This window comes from Euleptes europaea, chromosome 19 (assembly GCF_029931775.1).
Source record: "Euleptes europaea isolate rEulEur1 chromosome 19, rEulEur1.hap1, whole genome shotgun sequence".
In the NCBI taxonomy this organism is placed as follows: Eukaryota; Metazoa; Chordata; class Lepidosauria; order Squamata; family Sphaerodactylidae; genus Euleptes; species Euleptes europaea.
Window position 1 is genome coordinate 6,921,537 of NC_079330.1, and position 24,638 is coordinate 6,946,174.

Here is a 24,638-nt window from a genome sequence, read left to right on the forward strand (position 1 = left end):
CCAAGTTGGCAGCCATCACTACATCCTGGGGCAGGGAGTTCCACAATTTAACTATGCATTGTGTGAAGAAATGCTTCCTCTGATCTGTTTTGAATCTCTCGCCCTACAGCTTCAGCAGATGACCCCATGTTCTAGTATTATGAGGGAGAAAAGCTTCTCCCTGTCCACTCCTGTACCCAAAACATTTGTGGGGTACATACGCAAATCCTTTACTGATTAAGGCACAGGAATGTTGGCTTGTGTTGAATGAAACTGTGAGCGGCATGAAGCTGACAGAATGGGACTTTCCTTCTCCTCCTCCCCTTCAGCTCTCCAAGCCCAGCCCCAAATCCTTCTCCCGAGGGACAGGAACCCTCACAAACAGGATGCGGGGCCACGTGGAAGGGGAAGGGGGTAAGGTAAAGGTCCCCTGTGCAAACACCCAGTCATTCCTGACCCATAGAGTGACATCACAACCCGTCGTTTCCCAGGCAGACTTTGTTTACGGGGTGGTTTGCCAGTGCCTTCCCCAGTCATCTTCCCTTTACCCCCAGCAAGCTGGGTCCTCATTTTACCGCCCTCGGAAGGATGGAAGGCTGAGTCAACCTTGAGCCGGCTACCTGAAACCGACTTCCGTCAGGACCGAACTCAGGTTGTGAGCAGAGCTTGGACTGCAGTACTGCAGCTTAGCACTTTGCACCAAGGGGCTCCTTCCATCAGTAGGGAATGGTAAGGTACAAGCTGTGATGTCTTCACGGGAGAGAACACTGTGTTCCAACGGCAAGGTTGCCAAAAACAGCCCCTCCTTATCTCGGCTGTGACGATTGCAGGCGCTCTGCACGGGGTCACATTTGATGCTCGCCTTTCTTCCCCACATCATGTCTTCTGCAATTACGGAGAACGTGGAGACGATGGCGCCAGTAACACATGACGGATGCTGGTTATGGTTCAAAACCGGGGCAAAGGCCACTTGCCAACCAAAGGCTTTTCAGCAAAACTGTCCAGAATGGCAGCTGCAATGCAAGTTTTAGCACTGGGACGCCACTTGAACACATGAAGCTGCCTTATACTGAATCAGACCCTCGTTCCATCAAAGTCAGCATTGTCTACTCAGACCGGCAGTGGCTCCCCAGTGTCTCAGGCGGAGGTCTTCCACATCCCCTACCTGTCTAGTTCCTTTAACTGGAGATGCCGGGGGATTGAACCTAGGACCTTCTGCATGCCAAGCAAATTCTCTACCACTGAGCTACAGACTCTCTCCATAGCTCTCCAGGGTCTCAGGCAATGGTCCTTCACATCACCAACCTGCCTAGTCCCTTTAACTGGAGATGCCGGGGATTGAACCTGGGACCTTCTGAATGACAAGCAGATAACACTGAGCCACGGCCCCTCCCCAGGTTGGTCCGCTCACACAAAAAGAAATTAGAGTCCGTCCCCGGACCGTCTACCCCGAACCACAGCCCCTCCCAAACTTGACTCATCTTAGATGTGTACCTCCAGGTCTGAGGAGGCTCTTAATAGCCCAGAAGACTTCTAGATGCCTCCACTCCTGCCTCCCTTTGGATACCTTCCTTCTCCTGCCTTTGTAAACACTCTCCGGAATGGAGGATAGCTGGTACGGTCCCTCTCTGAGCGCAACGGCCACTGTTATTCCCTTACTGAATGGCTCTTGGGAATTTTTAGACAGTTGAATGTTACAGAAAGCAGTGAGGGGAAAAGGCAAAAGGATGGTTAGTTAATGGCTTCTTTGTCAAAATTATTAACCTAAATTTTTATTCTCAACAATACATGCAATCATGTATTAGAATAGGGTCATAGGTTCCACAGAACAGAATACTTCCCCACCTCAGAGCTCATCTGCATTATTTCAGGGAAGTAAGAGTACTGTGAGAAAGTTGCATGTGACAAGCTTTAAGTTTTGTTGGACAGTCCACTCTGGATAGTATTGGCTAATGAATCTCGAATTTATAAACAAGTTCTGCCATACGCCCATGTGGGTCTCAGCACCGTTTCGAAACTGCCAGTGTTCACATCGTTAAGTGTGCCAGTAGACTGTGGCTCCTTTTGTAGAGCATCTGCTAAGCACGCAGAAGGCCCAGGTTCAATCCCCGGTATCTACAGTTAAAGGGACTAGGCAAGTAGGTGATGTGAAAGACCCCTGCTTGAGACCCTAGAAAGCCGCTGTCGGTCTAAGTAGACAATACTGACCTGGATGGACCAAGGGTCTGATTCAGTATAAGGCAGCTTAATGTGCTTATGTGGCCAGGTTTTTGCATATTTGGCTCTACAGCTTCCTATGTTTGCCCAGGCCAAAAAGGGAGCTCAGAATTCAGCCTTCCAAGTTTGGGAAAATGAGTACCCAGCTTGCTGGGGGTCAAGTGTAGACGACTGGGGAAGGCAATGGCAAACCACCCCTTAAATATAGTCTGCCTAGTAAACATCGGGATGTGACGTCACCCCATGGATCAATAATGACCCAGTGCTTGCACAGGGGACTACCTTTACCACCTTAGAAACCAACAAGAGTTTCAGGGTGTGAGCTTTCGAGAGGCAGAGCTCCCTTCGTCAGATCTTGTGACAGTGAAAACATCACCACACAGCCCATGGTCTTCTTCCCACCCACATATCCAAGGCCCTGGTCTCTCCCCCAGCAGCTAAGCCCCACGACAAGCGAATCAAGCGTTCTGCCAAGGACTGGGGGATTTAGCATCTGCTGGGTGCAAAGAGCATGGGAGGAGGGAGCTCATTATTCAAACTGAATGCCAAAATGTCTAATGCCAGCTCAGCCTACAGTTTCACACCTACGTGATTTGTGAGGCAATGCACAAGGTAGGAGGTATTGGGGTAGATGCGCAGAGCACTTCAGAAAAATTCAGGCGTTCAGCCAACTGTACCTACTGAATTGCACTTGCCTCTACTGGGTTTTCAGCGCTGTGAACTGGAAACATTAGCCTGCAAGTTACTGGCGATTTCTTGCTGTGGGAAGCAATAGCCGGAATAGACGTCTCATTGGCAAGTCACAGCCCCACGAGATGCACAACAGGTTGAGATCTGGGATCACTACTTTAGAAGTTACTGTCTCCTAACTAAAGAGTTCCAAGGTGTAGCTGAAGGTTAAAAGGTGTCATACAAAAGTAAAACGGAAGAGGTTTCAACTATGTTAGAGGAGGGCAGGGAGCTGTTCCTGTTGGCAGCAGAGGTTAGGACTCACAATAATGGGTTTAAATGGTGGGAGGAAAGGTACCACCTGGATATTAGGGAAAACAATTTACGGTAAGAGTTGTTCGACAGTGAGATCAGCTACCTAGGGAGGTGGTGAGCTCCCCCTTACCGGCAGTCTTTAAGCAGAGCCTGGACAAACACTTGTCAGGGATGCTCTGGGCTTATCCTGCATTAAACAAGGGGTTGGACTAGATGGCCTCTATGTCCCCTTCAGATTCTATGATTTTCGATGATTTCAGATATTCTGGATTGGAAAGCGGGTGGGACGCAGGGAGAGAGCATGCCAAAGGCTCAAATCCATTTCCAAAAGTGACATGAAGTATCTGGTTTGGTGACAGAGAAAGGGAAATATCAGGTACAAGGATCACAAGGGTTCTGTGTCAATGTCAGATCGTGATGGAAAGTGGGAGGGGGAAATTGGTCGAACATAACCATCGGGAGGTGGGTGGGCTCTCCTTTGAAGAGATGGCCATCTGACAGCAAGGCTGATTCTGCGAACTTAGGCAGATCATGAGAGGGAGGGCAGGAAGAAATGAGTCAGAGCTCGGCTCTTGTGGCCCCCTTTATTACATGCCCAGGGTAAAGCCAATTGCCACTGTGTGGTCAGGAAGGAATTTTCCTCCAGGTCAGATTGACCCAGGGATCCTGGAGGCTTTTTGCCTTCCTCTGGGCATAGAGCAGGGGTCACTGGGGGAGTGGGTTTTTTTTGAGATTTTCCTGCGTTGCGAAGGGGGTTGGACTAGATGACCCTCCAGATCTCTTCCAGCTCTATGTTTCTAATCCTGGCTGTATACCACAAGCGGTCACATTGGGGAAAAAACTGGCCAACTTGAAATATGGAAGCCGTGCCTGTCTCCTTTCATTCTGCATTCCCTTCTCATTAAAAAAAAGGAAATAGCGGAGGTGATTCAGCTTAACTTAGGGCGCAACCCAGTTGAAGAGTAGGACTGCAAAGTAACGTTTTCTGTGCGTGGACATGACTCCTCCAGTTTCAACCCCTTTTAAACGCTTAGGGCTGTTTAACTTGGTAGGAAGGCGGTTAAGGGGAGACATGACAGAGGTCTATAAAATTATGCATGGCATGGAAAGAGTGGACAGGGAGAAGCTTGTCTCCCTCTCTCATAATACTAGAATGCGGGGTCCTCTGCTGAAGCTGGAGGGTGAAAGATTCAAAACAGATAAAAGAATTTCTTCACACAACGCATAGTTAGTTTGTGGAACTCCCTGCCCCAGGATGTGGTGATGGCTGCCAACTTGGAAGGCTTTAAGAGGGGAGTGGACTTGTTCATGGAGGAGAGGACTATTCATGGCTACTAGTAAAAATGGAATCATTGAGTTGGAAGGGACCACCAGGGTCATCTAGTCCAACACCCTGCACAATGCAAGCAATTCACAACTACTTGCCCCCCCACCCCCAGTGACCCCTACTCCATGCCCAGATGGCCAAGATGCCCTCCCTCTCATCATCTGCCTAACGGATACTAGTCATGACCCAGACCTATTCTCTCCAGGATCAGAGGAGCATGCCTATTATATGAGGTGCTGTGGAACACAGGCAGGGTAATGCTGCTGCAGTCGTCTTGTTTGGGGCTTCCTAGAGGCACCTTGTTGGCCGCTGTGTGAATAGATTGCTACACTTGATGGTCTGATCCAGCATGGCCTTTCTTGTTCTTAAAGACTCTCTCACACACACTCTGATGTCTCTCCACCACAGTGAAGCTGCGGCTACACGGGGACGTGAATGGGGATTTTGCCTTACAGACACTGGAATTTGTTGTTGCATATTGGGTAGCGGCGGTGAAATTTTTCTTTTCCTAAGCATTGAAGAATTACAACTGCCAAGGGTTTGGGGAGGGAGGGAGAGAAGAGGCACTTTGGCAAAGACTACAAAGGACGAAAGAGGGGCTTCTCAAAAGAATGGGAGCATGATGGGGGGCAAAATTGTCGTATCCCATTTGTTATTTAAGTGTAAGGATGTGTCCCTAGCAACCAAGATCAAGTTAATTCATGCCATCGTATTCCCTGTGACTATGTAGGGGTGAGAAAGCTGGACATTGAAGAAAGCTGACAGGAAAAAAGTAGATCCCTTTCAAATGTGATGTTTGAGGAGAGTGTTATGGATACCATGGACTGCTCCCCAAAAAACACAAATCAGTGGGTTATAGATCAAATTAAGCCTGAACTGACCCTAGAAGCTAAAATGACTGAGGCTTTGGTCACATCATGAGAACGCAAGAGTCACTGGCGAAGACAATCATGCTGGGAAAAGTGGAAGGCAGAAAGAAAAGAGGAAGGCCCAACAAGAGATGGATTGACTATCAAAGGAAGCCACTGCCCTCAATTTACAAGACCTGAGCAAGGCTGTTAAGGATAGGAAGTTTTGGAGGACATTGATTCATAGGGTTGCCATGAGTCGGAAGCGACGTGACGGCACGAAACATGCACATTTGTTACTATGAAATCATGTGCATGTTGAAAGCCAATGGGGGGGACTGGGAGGGAAACACCAAATTTTTATTGGGCCAGGTGCCACCTTTCTCTGGAACACAGAATATGGACTAAAAGAAAATTTGGGAAGTTAGGGATGACACTTGGGAAGTCTGGCACAAAAGTAACATCCCGTAAACGCCGCTACCTTGAAACTTAAGTTATTGTTTAACTCTGGGCTAGCTGTAAGGCAAATCGCTGGCTTAGAATGCTGGACCTCTGTCTTGTGTAGCGCAGCACTTTTGCTTAAGAAGCTGAGCGCATTCTCACAACCATTTAACACGGGTTGGTTGCATGAGAACATCAGAAGGGCTGGATCAGAGCAGTGGCCCATCGAGTCCAGCATCTCATCCCGCACAGTGGCCAACCAGGTACTCTGGAAGGCCAACAACAGGGCATAGAGCAGTGATTCCCAAAGTGGGCAGTACCACCCCCTGGGGGGCAGTGGGATTACCTAGGGGAGCACTAAGAGGCAAGGGGGCAGCAGGGGCCCTAGAGGTGGCCCCCTTCCACTGTGTTGCTCACTAATTTACAATAGATCAAACTAGGGCACCATGCTGGCAAATCTGGTGGAAACTATCAGAATTTTTCCCAGACTTTGAAGAGCTGGTACCACTGGATCAAGTTCGTCAGTTTTGTTGAATAAATTTCAACTAAAAAGTTGAGCCCTGTGGCGCAGAGTGGTAAACTGAAATACTGCAGTCCAAGCTCTGCTCACGACCTGAGTTCGATCCCGACAGAAGTTGGTTTCAGGTAGCCGGCTCAAGGTTGACTCTGCCTTCCATCCTTCCGAGGTCGGTAAAATGGGTATCCAGCTTGCTGGGGGTAAAGGGAAGATGACTGGGGAAGGCCCTGGCAAACCACCCTGTAAAAATAAAGTCTGCCTGGGAAACGTCGGGATGTGACGTCACCCAGAGGAATGATCTGGTTCTTGCACAGGGAACCTTCACTTTTTAAAAAAAGTTTTAATTTGATTTTGAATAGATGTGCAATTCATTGTTACTGTTTTGAAATTTTATTGTTATTATCTCCTTTAGTGCATCATGCAAACCCCTATTTTGAATAATGCTTCTTATAGGATAGGGTAGGGGGTACTGGGATTGAGTTTGTGGAACCAAGGGGGCGGTGGCCCGAAAAATTTGGGGACCACTGGCATAGAGGCTGAGGCCTTCCCCGATGTGATATCTTAAACTGCTAAGTAATCATATGTTTTATATGTCTAAGTGGACTGAGAGGATTCTAATTTTTAAAAATTAACTAGACCAAAAAGACTAGCAAAGTAGGGTTGCCAACTTTGGAGACCTCCCAGAAACACAACTGACCTCCAGGTGGTGGGGATCAGCTCCCCTGGAGAAAATGGCTGCTTTGAGGGGTGGGCTATATTGCATTATACCTTGCTGAGGTGCCACCCCTCCCCAAATCTGTGCACCCAAAAATCTCCAGGAATTTCCCAACCCAGAGCTGGCTACCCTAGAGCCACCCCTGATTTAACTCTGCCAGCTCAATCTAGCTTTTCGCGCACTTTCTAGCAAAGGCAAGTCCACAAAACTGGTTCAAACCACACCAAAACCAATTCCACTGCCTCCTAAGTCCAGGCCTCTTGAATGCAAGAGCACAAACTTGATTGACAAGTTCATGCTGGTACTTCAACCATGGGCACATTTCTTTGCAGAATGCATGGAGCCCATGACCCATGCAAGTTCTCCATCCACACATTTTGCTAGCATGCCACCCTAATTTCAAAAGTAAAGGACGTAAGTTCTTAAGGTTCTATATTGGAGAGTTGAGAAGGCCTTTTCGAAAGCCAATGAACTCATGGCAGATACGAGATTTGAACCCAGAACCATCTTGCGCTGCTAACCACCAGCCTACATGATCTCCTGAAAAGGCCCTGAATGTCTGGCATTGTAAGTGCTAAGTATGGTGGTTCGTTTTACCAATTCTGCTGTTAAGTCTCCCCGGCGTGGCTCTTGAAGTTTGGTGGGCTCAGTTATAATTTAGCATGGGTTTTATAGTTTCTTAGGTAAGTTATAAGCAGCCTTGAAACTTGCTAGGAGACAGGGCATGAACATTTTACTTTTACATAATTCTGAACGATACCGAGCGTTATGTTAGTGTAAAAGAGCCAGGCCTGAAGAAGTACTTGAAGGGCTGTCATATAGAGGATGGTGCCGAGTTGTTTTCTGTTGCCCCAAAAGGTCGGACCAGAGCCAATGGGTTGAAATTAAATCAAAAGACTTTCCATCTAAACATTAGGAAGAATTTTCTAACAGTTAGAGCGGTTCTTCAGTGGAACAGGCTTCCTCAGGTGAGCTGGTGAGCTCTCCTTCCCTGGAGGTTTTTAAGCAGAGGCTAGATGGCCATCTGTCAGCAATGCTGATTTTATGCCCTTAGGAGAGGGAGGGCATCTTGGCCACCTTCTGGGCATTGAGTAGGGGTCACTGGGGGTGGGGGGTAGTTGTGAATTTCCTGCATTGTGCAGGGGGTTGGACTAGATGACCCTGGTGGTCCCTTCCAACTCTATGATTCTATGATTTGCTCAACTCCATGTGAAGCCCAGGTGGGATCAGAAAGCAAAACTCTTGTTGCCATGAGAGAAACCGGGCATGTGCCAGAAATGAAGGTTTGTGGTAGCAGCCATGACTTTGGAATTCACTGGGAAAGGGCAGCCTTTAGAGTTGTTAGGTTATAAAATGTTACCCCCTTGCTTTTAAACGCCCGTTTTAATTTTGTATCAATTTTACTTGCCTTGTGAACCTATAGGGCAAAAAAACAGGTACAAACACCACAGGTATGATTCAAGAAGACCCCAGAGTTCAAATCTTGTTACTGCCATGGATTCACATGGTACAGCCAGGTAACCATTTCTCTCTCAGCCCCCCATCTATAGCTTGGGGGCACAGCTGCTTTACCTTACAGGGCTGCAGTAGATACTGCCAAGCCAGTATACATGAAATGCATTGAACGCTCAAAAATGCTACGGAAATGTTGCCTGTTACTCACAACGGACCATTAGCGGTTTGGTATGAGCTCACAGTGAAACGGACCAGGCCAAATAGGAAAAGGGGGTTCTGCATTTCCTTGGTTAGCCAATTGAACTGTTTACTTCTTCTAGAAATCAGGGCTCAACCAAGGCGAAAAAATGTGCCGTATTCTTATGCTCTTGATGCTGTGAAGAGCAGCACAGCAGGATCAGACCCAAGATCCACCTAGTCCTGCATCATACAAGCTCAGCACAGACTCCCTACCCACCACGGGGCATGTTCACTCCCGGGGACAGAGAGGGACAGCGGGCGCAAGCACGTTTCTCCCATCTGTGGCGATGGCTGAGTGGTGCTCATGGGGCGGTTGTGCACAGGAAGTGCCCCAAGTTGTGTGCTCCTCCTGATAAGCGACACTGTTTCACTGATCACAGGGAGGTGCATCCGCACATGAGCCCCATGCGCACCACTCAGCCATTGGAGTGGAAGGGGGCCATAGCGCTTATACTCTCCCTCCACATGTAACAAGTGAACGTGTGGATGGAATTGTCTGTACCAGGCTGGTGCTGCTAGCCAGTGGGCCCAGAGGGCCTACGAACAGGACACAGAGGCCATGGCCTTCTCCTGCAGCTACCTCCTAGCCCCATTATTCAGAGGATCCCTGCCCCTGGATGCGGAGGTTTCCTTCAGTCCTCATGACTAAAAGGTATTGATCGACCTATCTTCCGTGAATCTAATTCCCTTTAAAGCTATGGACGCTAGCGGGCCATCACAATGTCCACGGGCAGCGAATTCTCAATCCCATTCCTCAATAGCCCCAGCCTGGTGTTTTGTGTTTTTCACCGGTGTGGTGTACACATGAACACAGGAAGCTGCCTTATACTGAATCAGACCCTTGGTCCATCGAAGTCCGCAGTGGCTCTCCAGGGTCTCAGGCTGAGGTCTTCCACATCACCTACTTGCCTAGTCCCTTTAGCTGGAGATGCCGGGGATTGAACCTGGGACCTTCTGCATGCCAAGCAGATGCTCTACCACTGAGCCACAGCCCCTCCCCAGTGTACATGTTTTTTCATCAAGCTATCCACCACAACCCCAAGAGGTGGGCACCTCTTGACCACGTGTTGGTCACTCTCTGCTACCTTGCATGTCTACATACTGTCGCTGTCACTGGCTTGTCATCTGTGTTTCGATCAAACTGACGTTCATCCAGAAAGAAGTTGTCTATTTCTGGCAATGCAAAAGCAACTCTTTCATATTGCGCTTGGGGTCTTGAAGCACCCAACTAATTTTTGAAGGGGTTGACTGCTCAAAGTTAAAGGATTGGGTATTGTTGATGGGGAGAATGGGGTGGAAAGAAATATGAAACCCATCTTGAAAAATGGCACAGTGAAACATGTGCCCTGGGCCATTTTGATACTGCATACGTGGTTTATGGTGCCATTACAGAAAACGGCTTCCTGCCAAATAGGCTTTGTAGCTCTTCGACATGACTGGAAGATCCAAGTTCCTGGACCGTGCGGGGTGCGAGAAGTTAAAACTATTTGTAATTTTAAATCTATCAATATTTTAAACAGTGCAGGCTGAACACACTGAGAATGTGTTTTTAGAAATTCTGCACACCATTTGTTTTATGATTAAACACCACTCAAAAGATAGGGGGGATTTGCTGAAAGTTCTCTCCAAGTGGTGGAAGGAAAATCTACCAAGGTTCATACTGGGATTGCGCTCCTAACACAGGCATGCAGCGCTGGAACCCAGAGAGTCCGGGATGGGTATAGCAGCCTATGTATCGGGATTCACTGTATTCACAATTCCCCAAAGTAATACCAACCTGCAGCGCTTTTTAACAGACATGGAATTCACAGCTAGGGTTGCAAGATTTTTTTAAAAAAATAAGTAGATTGCTCAAATATTTTGTTGAGTCATTAAAATTGGCGGGGGCAGTTTTAAGCATCAGTTGAGGGCGAACACTTGATGTATTACCCGCCCTGAGCCGGCATGCTGGGGAGGGAGGGTTATGTCTAATCAATAATAATAATATTTTGTATCTGGCCTGCTACTACTTTTAAGGAATAAAAATATTAAATGGATTTATTAAATTGTATGTTCTCTTGTGGAACATCCTTGAAGGATCGTATGCTGGCATTTTTGGCAATATGCAATGGGTACCTTGAGTTTAGTCAGATCAACTGCTACCATTTTTAAATCAGTTGACATCCCTCAGTAGAACAAGCATATGCCAAGGTCTCCGCCCATACTACCAGAGGTGAACTGCGTACGTATTAATTTTCTAGTAACAGGTTAACAGATGACCGATACTCTTCTCCTGCAATTAAGAACTATTTGCAACGGTCAATTGATATCTCAGCAGCAGGTGCTATCACGAGACAACTGTGCTAATGGATCCTAGCAGAATTCACATCTGAATCCTACTGAAATTAATTTTCACCAAGGGGACTCCCTTCCATGGGAAAGTCTGGTTATTGACACTGTAAAGGGGCCTGCCCCAATCTGGGCTCCTAATGGATTCTATACCTATGCATTTTTTTAAAAAAACCCATCGCTCTATAACTCCTTCCTATTATGCTTAGAACATTCACACTATTGTCTTTTGCTGTTCATCCCCTCTGGTTTTCAAATGGAACACAGCTTTAAGTTAACTGGCTTCGGCTGGGGAGGGCGGGATAGAAATGGAAAATAATAAAAATAATAAAAATAACTTCGGTAAAAATGTGCTTCGAGTCTTCAAATGTGCTCTACAGTTAACCCACGCCCCCTAGTATCACTCATCCGTTTTTCCTTACAACGGTCTACTACTGGTTTACTACTACTTCATTTTATCCTAACAACCCTGCGAAATAGGTTCAGCTGAAACAGGGCGACTGGCTCAGGGTCACTCAATAAACTTCATGGCTGAACAGGAAACTGAACACGAGTTTCCCCCAACCCTAACCCTACTTGGCGACCCTATTTGGGTAGAAAGGCAGCATGTAAACATTTAAAAGTATTTATTTTAAATACTACACCTCCTCTGCTCTCTATCCAGCTCAGTACCGCTACTCTGACTACCAGCGACTTAAGAACATAAGTAGAAAAGAGCAAGAGTCCAGTTGCACCTTAAAAGACTTACAAATATATTTTCTGGCAGGGTATGAGCTTTTGTGAGCCACAGCTTACTTCTTCAGAAAGCTCATACCCTGCCAGAAAATATTTTTGTTAGTCTTTAAGGTGCTACTGAACTCTTGCTCTTTTCTACTACTGCAAACACAACTACCCATTAAGAACATAAGGAAAGCCCTGCTGGATCAGACTTCCCCGAGGAAAGGGACTTTCCATGAGCTTTTTACTGGGAAGACGTCGAGGATTCAACATGCAAGATGTTGTGCAAGCAAGGCATGTCGTCTGCAGCTCAACAGCAGCTGCCCGCCATATCTCCTGGTGCTCCTCTGGAGGCACCCATGTTTCTAAGTGTCTTAAAGGAGGGAAAGAATATGGGAATCCTGCATTTATGAGTATGCATTATGCTTATAAGTCATTGCAATTGAGAAACTCTTCTAATTTTCAACCCCCACCCCCCAAAAAAACCTGATATTTGCACACACGCATTCCCCACCACTTTCCCACTTAGAGGAAGGGAAAAAAGAAGGAAATTTTCCCACATCCCTTGCCATTCTAAGCAGCTTTTTACCTTGGCTTCTTGGTGTTCACCACTGCGGGGCTTCCTGCCTGGTCGGAATGGCTGCTCCCTCGACTGGAGTGGTAGGGAGGGGAGGGGAGATGGGGTAACCAAAGCCTTCCAAAGCAAATATCCAGTGTGCCTAGCTTGCACTAGAGAAGGGGGGGGGGAACACCCTTGGAACCAAGACGTGGGCCTACGTGTCCCCACGTACCATGCGTGTGCTGACACCAAGCGAAGACAAAGAAAGGAGCTGCTGCTTCGGATGTCGAAGGCTGGAAGGCAAAGCCCTCTAGCGCCTGAAAGCAAGCAAATTCGGGGACTAGGACGAATCATCTGGAGGATGACTTCCATCCGTGCTCGTTTTCAGATTGCTCAGTTCTGCTGATAAAGGGTCTAGCTATCAGGACTTCCTTTCCCCAGGGCTGTCATCCTTCTGTTCCTTTGTAGAGCCTAGCGTTTGGGCTACCGTGATCCACGACCATCCCAAAAACCTTCCAGCCCAAAGATCTGCCTCGTACCTGACTGCCCTAGGACTGATTATAGTCAGTATATGACGCCTGCAGCTCTCTTTGCTGCAACTCAGGCCAGATTAAAAAAAGAAGAACAGCTAGCCTCTTTGCATAGGAAAATGTTCTCCCAGCCTTCCCCGCTTTCCGGACAGGGCTGGGTGACCACAGTGCAAAAAACACCAGTAGAAAGAGAACTAGTCACTTCTCTACTGCAGGGCTGAACTTGGAAGTGGGGACAGGAGGGCTAAACTTCCCACCCCGCCAGGTTCACAGGAAACCAATGCAAATGTGGATCCTCAAGTACCCCAGGAGAATCCCAAATATTCTGTTTAAAGTGGTCCACTAGGACTGTGGGGGTGATCTTTTTTCCTGACGTTTCCAAGGCCGAGTTCTCACTGAGGTCGTCCAGCCAAGCCTGGTCTTGTTGGGGACTCTCGTAACTGGATGCTGCTTTTCTTACGGAAAAGTTCTGCCAAGGACGTAAAATTAAGCCTGCCAAGGAGAACTGTTCCGCCCTAGGCTGCGGTAAGTATTCAACGTATAGGAGGGTTTTTCTTGGGGAGGAACAGGCAAAGGCATTTGTTAGTTTTAGAAAACACAATTACACCCTAGCTTTCTCTGTAAAGGAAGGTTAAGACGGCTATGGTTCTGTGAAAGCCGGCCGGCCAAAAGGCCTTGCTACCTCGCCCTTCCCTCTTCTGCAAAGCAGCCGCCCGCCAGTCAATCCAAGAAGGGAAGGGGCGAGGTGACAACTGGCATTCCAAGTCTTTTCCCATGCCGTTACACAGGATGGCAGGCCACTGATGAACCTAGGGTTACTAGGTCCCTTCTCGCTACCAGCGGGTTTTTGGGGTGGAGCCTGAGGAGGGTGTGGTTTGGGAAGGGGAGGGACTTCCATGCCATGGAGTCACATTGCCAAAGCAGCCATTTTCAACAGGTGAACTGATCTCTATCGGCTGGAGATCAGTTGTAATAGATCTCCAGCTGGTACCTGGAGGCTGGAAAGAAAAGAGACACCACTGTGCATATACCTAGGTTTGGAAATCAGCACAGGAGCGAATGAATATTACAAAGTGCAAATATTTATATAAATCACTACAACATATAACATAGTCACAACTATACACTTGACACAAACAACCTAAATAGTCTATCCTACTATATACAATGTCTGTTACAACAATCAGGCTGGAACAAACCAGACTGAAGATTCAAAGTATAGGTGTAGTCCTTAGGTTATATTCAATCATCACAGGGAAGTCCTTGGTTCCTCTTCAAGCTTTTAAATAGTGTTTCTGACGTTCAAAAATTCAAAGTACAGGTGTTTTCAATTCTAATTATAGGTGTTTTTCAATTCAATTTTTGGCATCAATTTTTGGTATAATCTTATGGTAACGTCAGAAACACTATTTAAAAGCTTGAAGAGGAACCAAGGACTTCCCTGTGATGATTGAAAATAACCTTACACCTATACTTTGAATCTTCAGTCTGGTTTGTTCCAGCCTGATTGTTGTAACAGACATTGTACATAGTAGGAGACTATTTAGGTTGTTTGTGTCAATAAGTGTATAGTTGTGACTCTATGTTATATGTTGTAGTGATTTATATAAATATTAGCACTTTGTAATATTCATTCGCTCCTGTGCGGAGTACCTGGAGGCTGGCAGCCCTATCCATGGTACATTTTTCTATGGAGCACTGCCTGTGTGCTTCTCATAGACTAAACATCTTTTCTTTGCCTCATTCTTCCTTTTGCTTTCCTCCTGCCCTGGCCTTAATGCTTTGCTTCCTGACCTTTGTATGCCTTCCTTCAGCTCCTAATTCCCCCCAAACCTGCTATCTACCAGCACCTCTCTTCTAGCCCCATGGCTAAGGTTTGATCTCTCCTTTTACCGGTAAAATAAAGTTTCTGTTACATCCAAGGTCTCTCTCTGCGTTTAAGGCCTCTAGTTAGTGAACTTCAAAAAGGCCATTTCCTCTACATTTTCCACCATTAGTAGGGTTGCCAGGTCCCTCTTCACCACTGGTGAAAGGTTTTTGGGGCGGAGACTGAGGGTGTGGTTTGAGGAGGGGAGGGACTTCAATGCCCTAGAGTCCAATTGCCAAAGTGGCCATTTTCTCCAGGTTAACTAATCTCTATCAGCTGGAGATCAGTTGTAATAGCAGATCTCCAGCTCGTACCTGGAGGTTGGCAACCATAGATGGATCCTCCACCCACTGAAGTGATACAGCCCAGGTGTAGGTCGGCCACCTCAGCAAGAGCTCAGCCTGCAAGACAGCCGGGGGCAGGTAAAGGTCTTTGAGGGCCATGGGTCCCAAGTTGCCCCCCCCCCACCTCCAACCCTGACGTCACAGAAAGTCCTGGCTGATGGGGCAAAGGCCCTGTCGAAATAAAACCAACGCCCGCGTGTGCTGTACCAGCCCAGAACAGTATTGTGGCGCAGTTATGTCAGGTCAAGAAAACCGCCACTACTAGGAGCTGCAGGCTTTCAAGGTTTAATGTCCCACCGGCAAAATACAAAGCTGACACTCGGCCCGGACAACCCCAAGTCATGGTGAGCTGCGGACTGGCGGCCTTCCAATGCCATGCCCTTAAGTCTCTGACCATCATATCCCAGCCTAAACAAGTTCAGGAGCCACAGTTCCATTGACCAACTGGATGGACTTACTGCCAGGTGGTTAACTGTACTTGGTCATTGTGGGCACCCGGTTATCAGTGTGCTCTTAACTCCAAAAAAAGCTACAGGGATATCCCACACACAGAGAGAGCCGACTGCTGCTGGCAGGCCTTTGCTCATAAAATTGGACTTCCCTAAGTGTGGCCTCCTGGCCAATAATACCTCCCCCTATTTTACTTCCTGTTCGACTCCCGAGAAAAGGAGTGGCGGGGACCTCTCGCTACCTGGTATAGCCCTTGCCGATTACAAGGTTACTGATTTTCCCTATGCACATTCCCACTGCTACTGACAAGCCAGAGAGGATTAACTTTCCATTCCAGTTCTCAAAAAGTTCTGAGCTAGAGTAACTGACATTTGCAAAAAAATTCAGTGTAATCCAGCATAAACTTGGAGCTGTGGGTAATTTAAACTTCCTTTTTTTTTCAAATGTAGTTTTGTTTTGAGAAACAGGCAAGACAAGGCTGCGTGTTATTAAACCATGTGCCCTCTTTAGAAGGTGTTGGCACCTACATGTTAATCTCACCAAAAGGACCAGGTCAGCAAGTATAGTAGGCTTATATTCTGTGCAAATTTGCCAGGCTTTTAAATCACGTGCAAAAAAGGAAAAGCCCCCAAAACACCCTGGATACTGAACGCTACAGATGAGCTCGAGGTGATATTGAGTCTATACCCTTCGTGGAGAATACGGGCGAGCGTGCTGGCTCTCGGCACTTCTGGTCTTCAAGGATGCGTTTTTAGCTGCTCCAAAACGTGTGGGTCAGAGCTAAGAGCACATTGCCCTCGTAGACACGACACAGGAGGACCTAGGTTTTTTTTTTTTTTTAATTCTTACCTGCTTTTCCTCTACACCTTCTTGAACTACATCATACTTGGGGGTAACCCACAGCCCTGCCCACAGCAAAGAATTATCTTCGCACTGGCAAGGGACGGTACACTAGAATGATATTGGAAGGTGCCAGACGTACCCGGTTGTTTCTAAGGATGCATTTGCACCACCATTTTACTATGGCAACTGCCATGGGAAATGCCCCACACTCCATCATCAAGAGGTGAGTTCCTACCTTAGAGCACTGGGGGGGGGTCAGTCTCAGGAGGAGGGAGTCCAAGGAGGCAAACTGAGAGGAGAAATGGGATGCAGTTTTCTCTGTAGCATAAAGCGGTTACGGCAAGTGTGTCAAACATAAGGCTCAAGGGTTGGATACGGCCCCTTGAGAGCTCTTATCTGGCCCACAAACCAGCAGCAGCTCCCACCCCCCATTCTCAATCTGGCCTGGAAGGGATGGCCCAGCCCACCCAAGTGACATTTACGTCATATCCGTCCCTAATAACAATTTAGTTTGACACCCCTGGGTTAAGGAATTTTGTGGGTAGCGAACATGCCTTTGACAAGGTCTGGCTGGGTTTCCTTGAAGGAACAGAGATGGGGCAGGGCTTCTGGATGCCATTAGAACCTAGTGAGGAAAGACTGCCATCAAGCCTTAAGAAGAAGAGTTGGTTTTTATATGCCAACTTTCTCTACCACTTAAGAATCAAACCGGCTTACAATTGCCTTCTTTTCCCCTCCTCACAACAGACACCCTGGGGCTGAGAGAGCTCGAAGATAGCGGTGACTAGCCCAAGGTCACCCAGCTGGCTTCATATAGTGGGGAAACCAACCCGGTTCTCCAGATTAGCCTCCGCCGCTCATGCAGAGGAGTGGGGAATCAAACCCAGTTCTCCGGATCAGAGTCCGCCGCTCAAAACCACCGCTCTTAACCACTACACCACGCTGGCTCTCTCTTAAAAGGAGGCTGCAGAAGCAGGGGAGGGCTGGGAAAGCGAGAGCTGGGCTTGAGAAGCTCAAGGGAAGAAAGAGGCTTAATGAAACAGGAATAGGGAGATTGAGCAGAAGAGTAGAAGGCCAAAAAGAAGAATTAATAAGAGGAAGGAGGCTGGGAGAACTAACCCAGAGTAGAGGAATCGCACACCAATCTGAAATCATGAGAGTGGCAGCGAGCCGTAGCTGTGATTTCATTATTACAGGGCAATTATGGTGGAGTCACTAGTTTGGGTGCAAAATCCAATGCAGTTACACAGAGTAGGGAAGTGCAAACACATCCTGAGAAAGAAACATCAATCTGCCCCTAACGATTCTGACGCATGCACTGCTACTCAACGCAGGGGAAACCATTAACGGGAGCACTGAGAGCCCTTCCGTCGTCCGAAGCCCCCTGCCTAGAACTGTAAAATACCAAGATCTTGCCACAGTCAAGTAGCAGCGTGTTCCGTATGGAAACGGACGAAGGACACCTTTCGCAAAGGTGAGCGGCGGCGGGGTTTTGAAAGGGGCGTTCTGCAGGGATACAGTTCTTTGTCTTTCCTAAGCAGATCACTGTACATCTGATCGTATGTCGTTTTGAAATCGTAAACGTTTGGCTTGTCCGGAGCCGGTCCTGGCAGTTTCACGTGAGTCCCGGTACCAAACGATCGAACGCTGAAGCCTCGTTTGCTGAAAGACAGAAAAAAAGGGATGGGGAGGAGGGAGAGAGATGTTTAATTAGCCTGGATTCCAGATTTACATGTCCAAATCCCCCCCGCAAAAAAACCCTATTGCGATTACAACATTTTGTGGGGAGAAAATCGGTAGCGCATTGTACATCACATCATAACAAAAAGCATTTTCACTGGCTCCCAGTTGGGTCCATGCTCAGTTCAAAACTTTTATGCCTCATGAAGTACTGGACATTATGTAAAAATGCAGATTAACCACACACTCATGCCTCATCTGAACCCAGGTAAAAATACTATTAATCTTTAAAATCCTAGTGGCACCCCATTCCAAAGTGAGATTCTCCCAACTCCATCTTTATGGGGGATTCCCAGAGACCAATTATCTTAAACTGTAAAATACACACACTCCTGAACTTTGCTACATATGTTTACTGAATGACTAGAAGGTTTAATTCACTGATCCTTCATGGTGAAGCAAGTGATTAGATCGCTCCAATTATTCAGACCTAAATTCTAAAGCTTCTGCTCTTGCTGCCTAATCCCAACATAATCAGCATGAGAGGGAACCTTGACAAACACAGACACTAAGGCCTTTTCTGCATGGCTGTTTCCCCCACCATCACCCCGCCAACAACTTCGGGTCTTAGTTTTGATCATGCGTGCCGTTTCTGACCGTCAGAGGTCACCGTGCTCCCGTCACTTGTTTCCACGCGTTTTGCCTGTGTTTTCAGGGACCTGTTTTATCACAAATTCGAAAACACAGGAAGAAGAAGAGTTAGTTTTTATCTGCCGACTTTCTTCTACCACTTAAGGGAGACTCAAACCGGCTTACAATCACCTTCCCCTCCCCACAACAGACACCCTGTGAGGTCGGTGGGACTGAGAGAGCTCTAAAAGAGCAGTGACTAGCCCAAGGTCACCCAGCTGGCTTCAAATGTAGGAGTGGGGAAACGAATCCAGTTTGCCAGATTAGCGTCCGCCGCTCATGTGGAGGAGCTAGGACTCAAACCCGGTTCTCCAGATCTGAGTCCACCGTTTTGCCCATGTTTTCAGGGACCTGTTTTATCATCAATTTTGAAAAATGCAGCAAAACACAGGGAAATGAACAGAGAGAGCGAGGAAACCGCTGATGGTCGGAAAATACAAGCATGATCAAAACAAAGACCCGAAGTCATTGGAGGAGGGACCGCGAGGGATACATCCATGCATAAAAGTCCTAAGAGTTCTCCTCGGGAGTCTCCATAGCGAGCCAAGAAAATGAAAAGAGCCCAAGAATTAGTTTCGTTTCCTCCTCTGGTTGCAAGGGGTGGGGTAGCTTTCAGTATTCTAATCACTGCCCTTTCAAAGGCCCAGCAATTTAAAAACATTTGTCAATTACACTGTCAGGCAGGCAGTACTTCTGACCTTCGAAGGCTCCCATCTTCGAGTGCCCGAATTTGCCATTTTCAGTTTCAGAGCGCGCACGTCGTTTCAAAAAGACAGCCCTTGCAATCTCAGGGAAAAAGTCAGCTGTGCAGGGAATAATTGGGGCTATTTTTAGCTGCTTCTCGCAAGGGAGGCAAATTGGGCCCACGCCCGATTGCGAACGTCTGGCCACGCAACCCTCCCTACCCCAATTACGGATCAGCGGCAGCTTCTGAAAAGAGGGAAGGAAGAACCGCTTGCTTAAATGTTGTGTGTTGTTTCTAAAACTGCGGAAGCCTCTTCGTGTTTTATCATCGGGAAACAGAACCAAAGATCTCTCTACAGCAATTCTGAAGCTTGCCGCTTCTCCGCGGAAAATTCTGCTTCTCGGCAAACTGCTTGCCAGGCCCAGTTATTCAAGCCAGCTTGCAAGATACAGGCAGGCTGATTATTTTTAACAACGTTTAACTGATGCACCGCGCTCTATTCTAGGAAAGAGAAAAATAATCTAACATTGATACCTAAGTCTGTAAACTGTCGGATGGACCCCGCAGCCCATTCACCAGGAGGGAATCAATGCCAGCCCCACCCAGCCCGGTTCCCGTTCCTGCCCACCACCTGCCAGGTGGGTCTGTAAAAGAAAAGCCCTGCAGTAACTGTTGAGCATGACAGATGCATGAGTATCACTATTGGAGTTCAGTTCCACTGCTGGAGTTCCTGCCCGTTTAAAAAAAAAGGTTGTCGCTGTTTAATGTTGTCAACTACTGAAAAATAAAGTATAAGCATTTTAATGGCTATCTTCCCTTCAGTATGTGCTTAGCTACAACTCTGCACACATGTACACACACACTCTGGATAGGTAAGAGGCAGACGTTAGAACAGCTCATAAGACACCCACCCACCCCCTCCCCAGTTTAAAATGTTTGAGAACATAGCTCTGAATAAAGGAGCATTTTCAGTACTGGGAAAATTAATGACACAAAGTTTTCGCAAGCCCAAATAAACTAGATTATGTGTGTCTCTCCTCCCCCAAAACCATACCAACCCACACTGGAAAAGCACCCTGTAATCCAGGAACAGGAATCTTTAACACCACAGTCGGCAGGAGGATTAACCTCATAAGATTTGATCCCTAGAATCTCCAATCAAGCTCCCTCCAATGGCAGAAGTCTCAACACAACAGATGTGATTCTAAGACTTGGCGATCTTTCAAAACAGGCCTCGTTTCATGCAAACGGCAGGTGAAGTGGCAAAACTGCTCCAGGACTGTAGCAGCATAGAAGGCAGGCAGTGGGAAACACAGTTGGATGCTCTTCTACACATCTCTCTGCACGCAGAAGACTAGGATCTCAAGGAGTCTTCTAGCCTAGGCGCCTTTCCTGATACACTAATTTTCTGAGGGGATTTCTTTGAGTAGAAGAGCGTATAACCACACAACTCCCCTCCCCAGCCTGTCCTGAGACGCTCCAGGAATGCTGTGTGTGTGCTGGATGGAGTGACAACGAGAAGCCGATTCTTCGGACAGGCACTGCGCCTCCTGTATGCGTAAGGCACCGTTAGTTGCCGTCACCTGCCAGTTATCCAACACGGCGCTGCTCCCAAATGGCCAATGCTTGAGCGCCATAGTTAAAACGGCCTTCTTGCTCTCAACACGTCACAAAACAAAGTTTGGATTAATCCCCAAAGGCCTTCTGCTCTTGAAATTTACTGCTTCAACGGTCAAATGCAAATATTTAACTGTTCGAAACTAGAGGCACCGCATTGCGAGACTCTCGCCGCTGCTTCGCAGGAAACTGTTCCCAGCACTCGGCTGTCTTCTTTCCTCAGTGGGGCAGGAGCCGAGCTTGCTTTTTTTTTTTTGCCTCCGCTCCCACTTCCAAGTTTATTTAGCTCTTAGAGGCGTCTCGGGGATGAGCGTTTGAAAAATAAAATGCACGCTTACGCTGGTGAATCACCAAACTAATCGAGCTGCGCAGAACATGACTAGCTGCTGGGAGCAAGGGCATTTCCATCACCGGCTGTGTCAGATCACAAGGGAATTATTAGCCTCACTTAGAAGCAGGAAATAAGTACTCTGAAATTTGCGTTAACGCCACCCGGCAGGAGGCAGAGACACACAGGTTGCACAAATGCTTACCCAACGTTACCAAAATGTTCGTGACATCCGTAGCCGAGGGCGGTGCCATCATATTAAGCGGCGTGGTGTCTACGAGGACTGAAATCGGGTAGCTATTTCAGGCCTACTAACAGTGAGGATGGCTCTTCCATTTTAACAAGAGATTCCCCTCAAATTAGGGAGAGGGTGTGGCTTGGGGCAGAGCGTGGACGTTACCTGCCCAAGACCCAGGCGTTCAACCTGGGTGGCCACTGCGTGAACAGACTGCTGGACTTGATGGGCCTTGGTCTGACCCAGCACAGCTTTTATGTTCTTATGGTCTAATCTCTGGCATCTCCAGCTGAACGGCCTTGAGTAGCAGGTGCCCCGAAAGACTTTTCTCTGCCCAAGACTCTAGACAGCTACTGCTTCCAGTCAGGAGGCAACACTGAGCTTGAAGGACCAAGAATTGGACCTGATGTACCAATATAGTATCCGATATTCAACATTCGTGTGTAGAAGCCATCTATGTAGAAGTCATGTAGAACTATCTATGTGTAGTGTAGTATCCATGTGAAGTAGTGTGTAGAAGTATCTACGATCCTAGTCCCCTGTGCAAGCACCAGGTCGTTACTGCAGACTACGTTTATGGGGTCGTTTGCCATTGTCTTCCCCAGTCGGCCACGCTTTACCCCCAGCAAGCTGGGGGCTCATTTTACCGACCTCGGAAGGATGGAAGGCCTAAATACAGCATAAAAATGGTTTTGAGGGGAGAATTCAAGTTTGTGAGAATATCTTTTCTTTCTTTTAAAGTAGTCCTTCTAGCCCATATGGCTGGGAAGAGCTGCTTGAAACTGTGTGGGCCTTGCCTATCCGAGTCTCAGAATTAAGCTTTGATGAAAAAGATTTCAAGGAGGAGGTTAACAGCAGGCTTCCGTTACCACCTGCACCCATATAAGCATGCCCATTTTTTAAAAAACCTCTTAGGAAGTTCTACGGGGCTTTAGCAATTAAGGCAGGTGGTGATCAGAGAGAGGGCAAGGCAACCAAGCAAAAATATCTACCCCTTGGATAGTTTCAAAGGGTAGCTATGTTGGTCTGCAGCAGAACAGCTAGATTCAAGTCCAGTAGCTTAGAGACCTAAGAAGATTTTTGGGGTATGAGCTTTCGAGAGTCAAAGCTGTCTTTGTCAGATACCCCTTGGACAAAGAAGAGTTGGTTTTTATATGCCGACTTTATCTACCACTTAAGGGAGACTCAAACCTGCTTACAATCACCTCCCCCACACACCAGATACCCAGTGAGGTAGGTAGGGCTGAGAGAGCTCTAAGAGAGCTGTGACTAGCCCAAGGTCACCCAGCTGGCTTCATGTGGGAAAGCCAACCTGGCTCACCAGATTAGCCTCCACCGCTCATGTGGAGGAGTGAGGGATCAAACCCGGTTCTCCAGATCAGACTCCACCGCTCCAAGCCACTGCTCTTAACCACTACACCACGCTGGCTCTCTGAAAAGCAGAGAGGGAGAGGACTGAGCTACACAAGCCCACCGGGTGCTCATGAATAAGAGACTGCGGCACACTTTTTCCTGCACTGGGGCTCTTATGGTGGTCTTCTGCACATCCGTAACTTGGCGACAGCAGAACCACCCAAGACAGCCCAAGACTGCCTGCCAGAAGAACTGCTGCTTTCATTTAAGGACAAGGCAGGCTTGTTTGTTTCAACTCCGAGAACAGAGGGAAGTATCCAATTAAAAGAACCTCCACCACAAAGTCGCAAATCCCTATCCTTCTAAAGAGTGGTGATTCATGGCTGCGTATGGTAAGGTGAACTCGGCTGACTGGATTAGCCGCCCACTGTGACAACACTGGGCGGTTTCATCCTAATTAAGCGCCGACCAGAGTCTCTCAGCTATTATGTTTCATTCGGCAATGATGTCACTCCCCAGTCCCATCTGGCAATGTTCCAGGAAAAACCAGCACAACACACTCCATACACCTGTGCTAAACCATGGCGTTTTACAGGAAACTCGGCAAATAGGTTAAAACAAACAAACAAAGAAGTGAGATTTTGGGGTGTTTTTTTTTAAAGCAACCCCGTAAAATGTTTACACACCATGGTTAAGGAAAGTGAGGCAATCATATTGTTTTTAAAGCTGCCTTGCAGTCTCAAATCCAACTCATTTTATCTTCTGCTGCTTTCCGACAGCAGAAGTCAAGACTGCAAGCGGAAAAAGATTATGCTAAGGTGCTTTGGGTAATACCTACCTTGAACAGGCGACAACCGCCTCACAGACTGCCCAGAGTCAAAGCAATACGCTCTACGCCCCAGGGAATGGCTACTTCCACTTCACTCCTGGGTTACTCTCAGGGGAACACCTATCTTCAAATGGGTGGCAAGCTCGTGCTATGAGTATGAGGACAGTGGACCAAGAGAGTGGAATCCTGCACCAAGGTAACTCAAGATTCTGCAGATACAGAGCTACATTCCTCAGCCTGTATTAAATCATGCAAACGTCCCTGCTGTCTCTCACTTCCCAGTTTATTCTGCACATCTCTATTTTGTGTAATTTATTCTATTAGATGTGGACAGGGACTGGGGCAAATGTACATGGGGATGGACAGACTGCAGTCCAACTCCTCCACCTACTTGGAACCTCATTCAACTGTCTCTTTGGCTTCTGCAGACCCAGCCAGGCAATAGAAGAAGAGCTGGTTTTTATATGCCGACTTTCTCTACCACTTAAGGGAGACTCAAACCAGCTTACAACCACCTCCCCTCCCCACAACAGATACCCTGTGTGGTAGGTGGGGCTGAGAGAGCTCTAACAGAGCTGTGACTTGCCCAAGGTCACCCAGCTGGCTTCATGTGTAGGAGTGGGGAAACAAATCCAGTTCATCAGATTAGCCTCCACTGCTCATGTGGAGGAGTGGAGAATCAAACCCGGTTCTCCAGATCAGACTTCACTGCTCCAAACCACCACTCTTAACTACTACACCACGCTGGCTCTCACACAAGCGAATTCTCTACAGGAGGTACTCACAGAGCAGGACTGGTCCAGGTTTTGAAGTTTCTCCCCCCCTCACGACACAAGTGGCACAAACCACCCACAGGGGAG

The 24,638-nt window shown here is 47.5% G+C and overlaps 1 protein-coding gene across 1 annotated transcript in view; it reads right to left on the minus strand.

Annotated features, from left to right (window-relative positions):
• SSU72 (SSU72 homolog, RNA polymerase II CTD phosphatase) overlaps nucleotides 1-24,638 on the minus strand; it is a 46,822-nt gene that overhangs the window by 8,178 nt on the left and 14,006 nt on the right. Inside the window, exon 2 of the mRNA XM_056865200.1 lies at nucleotides 17,880-18,023. Coding sequence (XP_056721178.1) covers nucleotides 17,880-18,023 — 144 coding nt within the window. The remainder of the gene's footprint in view (nucleotides 1-17,879; nucleotides 18,024-24,638) is intronic.